We start from the raw sequence: 4228 nt of genomic DNA, 5'->3' as shown, positions 1-4228 counted from the left end.
CTGAAAAATATTCTCACGTCAAGGCCATTTCACACATAGAAGCACTGTGACTGTTCACATACCTTTCTATGTTACTGTTTAGCTATAATTGAGTTAACTATACTTGGCTGGCTCAGCAGCAATAGCACTTAAGGCTTATATACTGCTTCACAGAACTTTACAGCTTTCTCTAAGCAGTTTACAGAGTCAGCATATTGCCCCCAACAATCTGGGTTTTCATTTTACTGACCTCGGAAGGATTGAAGGCTGAGTCAACCTTGAGTTGGTTAGAATCGAACTGCTGGCAGTCGGTAGAATTAGCCTACAATACTGCATTCTAACCACTGCACTACATGGCTCTTAATAGTGCAACTTAATAAGGGATAAATCATAGTTTAAGAATAGTGGTTAGGTTCATAACAGTGTAACCATCCTATGGCTTAATCTGATGCACCTCCTTGATTGGTGGACCATGATTTTGTGTAGGCTTTGTAGTGCCTAATAGTGTCTTAGCTATTGTGATCACTATTTATGCGCCATAAAGTTAAAGAAAATCAGAGCAAATCATATTACCTATCCCAGCAGCCTTAAATACTCAAAGAGCCACAAAGGTCCTAACTGGAAGCCCCCGTTCAATTCTGGAGCCGACCTGAAGTCCGGTTCCCCTATCATAGAGTCTCCTCCTAGTGTGGTGCCCTTTTTCCGCTACCTGTCCTAACCAAAGCCCTAACAATTGTGGAGCCGAACGGAAAACCTGCCCCTTGCCATAGAGTCTCCTCCTGGCATGCCATGCTAACTCCTCTCAAAATTGTGGTGCTGACCAGCAACAGGGAGCCGCAGCACAGGGATGAAAGAGCCAAATATGGCTCCAGGCTGACCCCTGACCTATCCCCAGGGAAAGGAAAAAATAGGCTGGGGCCATATAGTGGTTTCACACAAAACATCTACTCTGCTCTCGACCAAATTATACAAGTAAATGTTGCTAAAGGGCTACATAACACAAAGCAAAGCTTTTTGTCCCATTGCTGCATCTGTTGTCTTAAAAAGTGCATCACATGGGGCTGGGGAAGTGGGTAGGGTGGAGACATAAACTCTATTGTTTAGAAAGGTCAATCAGAAAGGGGACCTTGGAAGCCTTTGAAAACACTGTGCCACTCAGCAGGAAGTAGCACAAATTTACAATCTAAGCACATTCCAAAATCTTCACTGGAAACTAAATCACTCTCCTCAGCCCCAACTTACCATGCAGAGTCTCTCAGGACATCCCTTCCATCAAAGGAGAGGATGCGAACCCCAGTTCTGAATGGAGCTTCAGAGCCTGAGAAGAGGTTCTCCCAGTTATTAAACAATACTTCATCCTGGGAAGGAACAAAACAGAGCAATGTGTTTGCCTAAGCAGTGTTCAAAAGACATTTTCTCTCTAGAAATATTCTTTAGTCAAGAGCTTTCCATTTCAAGAATCTATAAACCACTGAGACAACATATTTCCAATTGAAGAAACCTGGATAACATACCTAGAAAATACTCTTGTCTATTACCTTGGGAATATGTATGTCACTCGTTTGTTCATTCATTTGTTCATTTATTTTATAAAGACATACTTATCACACACTCTGGGCAACATAAAATGAAAGCTAGTATAATAGCTAAAGAAAGCATAAGAACAGATTGAAACACAACACTGTCTCATTGGGCTCACCATCAATCTAGCCCAAAGCTTGGGAAAAAGACAGATTTTTAGAGATAGTCTGAAGACTTGCTAGATTGAAGCACTCTAAATCTTGTGGGGGATTGCCAGGAACGGTTTAACTAACAGATAGTCCTCTACTTACAACCATTCAAAGTTACAATGGCACTGAAGAACGTGACGTATGACCAGTTTTCACATGGCTGTTGCATATAATCACGTGATCAAGATTGAGGCGTCTGGAAGCTTTATGTATTTAGGACAGTTGCAGTGTCCTGGGGTCATGTGACCATGTGGTTGTGACCACCAACTTTTCCAGCCATTTTGCGACAGAGTCAGTGGGGGAAGCTAGATTTGCTTAACAACCACAGTAATTTGCTTAACTGGCAAAAAAAAAAAGCCATAAAATAGGACACAACTCATTGCTTTGTTTAACAATGGAAATTTGGGACTCAGTTGTAGTCATAAATCAAGGACTACCTGTATTAAATTAATTTTTTAAATATTCTTTGGAAATTAAACATTCAATGTCCAATGTAGAACTTGTTGGTCTGGACAAAGGCATTACATTTTTTTTTTTTAAAAAAGCAGGGTCAAATGGCTTTTAAAGACCATAGCTCAAGTGCCTATCATAAGTAAAAATTGTTCTTGCAAAGAGAGGTATTATGTAAACTGAGAAAGCATCAGCTAATTTATTATAGTCAATTTTGATTGCTCCAAAATGACAAAGACATTAATGTGGTCTATTGCATTGCTGAATTTTATTTGCCGTACTACATGTAGTCCTCGACTTATGACCACAATTGAGCCCAAACTTTCTGTTGCTAAGTGAGACATTTGTTATGCGAGTTTTGCCCTGTTTACAATTTTTCTTGCCATAGTTTTTAAGTGAGTCATTGTAATTGTTAAGTTAGTAATACGGTTGTTAAGTGAATCTGGCTTTCCCATTGACTTTGCTTGTGAGAAGGTTGCAAAAGGGGATCACATGACCCCAGGACGTTGCAACTGTCATAAATATGAATAAGTTGCTAAGCATCTGTATTTTGATCACATGACTACAGGGATGCTGCAACAGTCGTGAGTGTGAAAAATGCTCATGTCACTTTTTTCAGTGCCATTGTAACTGTGATCACTAAACAAACTATTGTAAGTCAAGGACTACCTGCAATTCACCCTTTTTCAAGGCCTTTTGTCAAGGCCAAACTGAACCTGGCCACAGCCATCTCTCTGTTTCTCAGTTGCCAAATACGGGGAAGCGGGGTTTGGGGGGAAGGAGGTTGGAATGCATAACTAGACACAACAAAGAGCTTTCTCGTGAGAATCAAGGTCATCTCTACTGGCAACAGATAAGGTTGGGGAAGGAGTGCCTGAAGAGCCTGCCAATTAACCCAATTGGCCAACATGACCCATGACACTTGATGGGGATGGGGTTATTTCCTAGTTTAATTATACTGAAACTATGGGAAAGATTTAGATTTGGTTTCCCATCGAAGCCGTGCCAATATGATGTACTCATTAAAGAAGACCTTTGAGAAGGAGCCAAGTCTCAGAGTTCTGATTTGCTTGGGTTAGTTGAGCCTTGATACTTTTGCTTTAAAAAATTACCTTTAAAATTAAACTCTTGCTGTGTGTTTACCATCTTACTGGCCATGTTCCATCAATACCCTAATTTTATATACCACCCATAAATTTAAATAAACAATACCCTTAAAACATCTATATTTAACACACTACTATATTCCAGGAGAGATTTTACTAAATATGAATCCTAGAACAATTCTAAATTGCCTCTATGGACATTTTTTTCCGTCGATATAAATAGACATAAAAATGTCCATAGAGGCAATCTAGAATTGTTCTAGGATTTCAGCTGCTGTCCTGCCCTCCTGATATATATTTGGTTTGTAGTCAAAAATTATTTTCACAACTTTTACTATTGTGAGGTATTATGGAATCTATATATGTGCAAATGACCCTTCCTACTGCAAGACAGACATCAGATATATCCACTCAATTTTCTCAGGTTTTGTTTTTCTTTTCCATCCATCAAAATCCTGTTTGCTGTACTAAAATATCACCCAAAAATGTTACAAGCTTTTGCTTTATATTTTTGCTCAAAGCATTTACAAAAGTGTTAAACAAACCATCACAAAACATGTGATGCCTAGCTGCCTTTGCGTGGCTGAACTGACACTGGTAAGCACTTCTGTTTTCATATTACCAACAAGAATATTGTGATCTCTCTCTCTTTCTCTCTCTCTCTCTGTCATCTATCTAATCTCTCATCTATATCAATCATCTATAGCTCTCATTATTAAAAGTTTAAGATGAAAAATAAGAATATTTAGAATAAAAAAGTAAAAAGAGAAAGAAGAGAAAAACAGAAACAAAAGTGCAGAAAAGAAAGAAAATACAAAGACATGACTTCTAATTTTCTTTTACAGCAGTTATAAATATAAATTAACCTTTTGATCCATGGTTACAATGCTTATATTTTTTTCTATAATCTGTTTTTTTCTAATCATCAAAACCATATATCATAATTTCATTGTGAAGTGTCTT

At 38.3% G+C, this 4228-nt stretch overlaps 1 protein-coding gene across 4 annotated transcripts in view; it reads right to left on the bottom strand.

The window, feature by feature from the left end:
- Nucleotides 1-4228, bottom strand: part of COL18A1 (collagen type XVIII alpha 1 chain) — a 197963-nt gene that overhangs the window by 2339 nt on the left and 191396 nt on the right. For all 4 annotated transcript variants that reach the window (XM_058154791.1, XM_058154766.1, XM_058154775.1 and 1 more), the window contains one exon: nt 1222-1337. In XM_058154791.1, the coding sequence (XP_058010774.1) occupies nt 1222-1337 (116 nt within the window). The remainder of the gene's footprint in view (nt 1-1221; nt 1338-4228) is intronic.

Source organism: Ahaetulla prasina, chromosome 1, assembly GCF_028640845.1.
Source record: "Ahaetulla prasina isolate Xishuangbanna chromosome 1, ASM2864084v1, whole genome shotgun sequence".
NCBI classification, from domain to species: domain Eukaryota; kingdom Metazoa; phylum Chordata; class Lepidosauria; order Squamata; family Colubridae; genus Ahaetulla; species Ahaetulla prasina.
The sequence above is the reverse complement of the archived record's forward strand: the minus strand, read 5'-3'. Positions and strand labels throughout refer to the sequence as shown.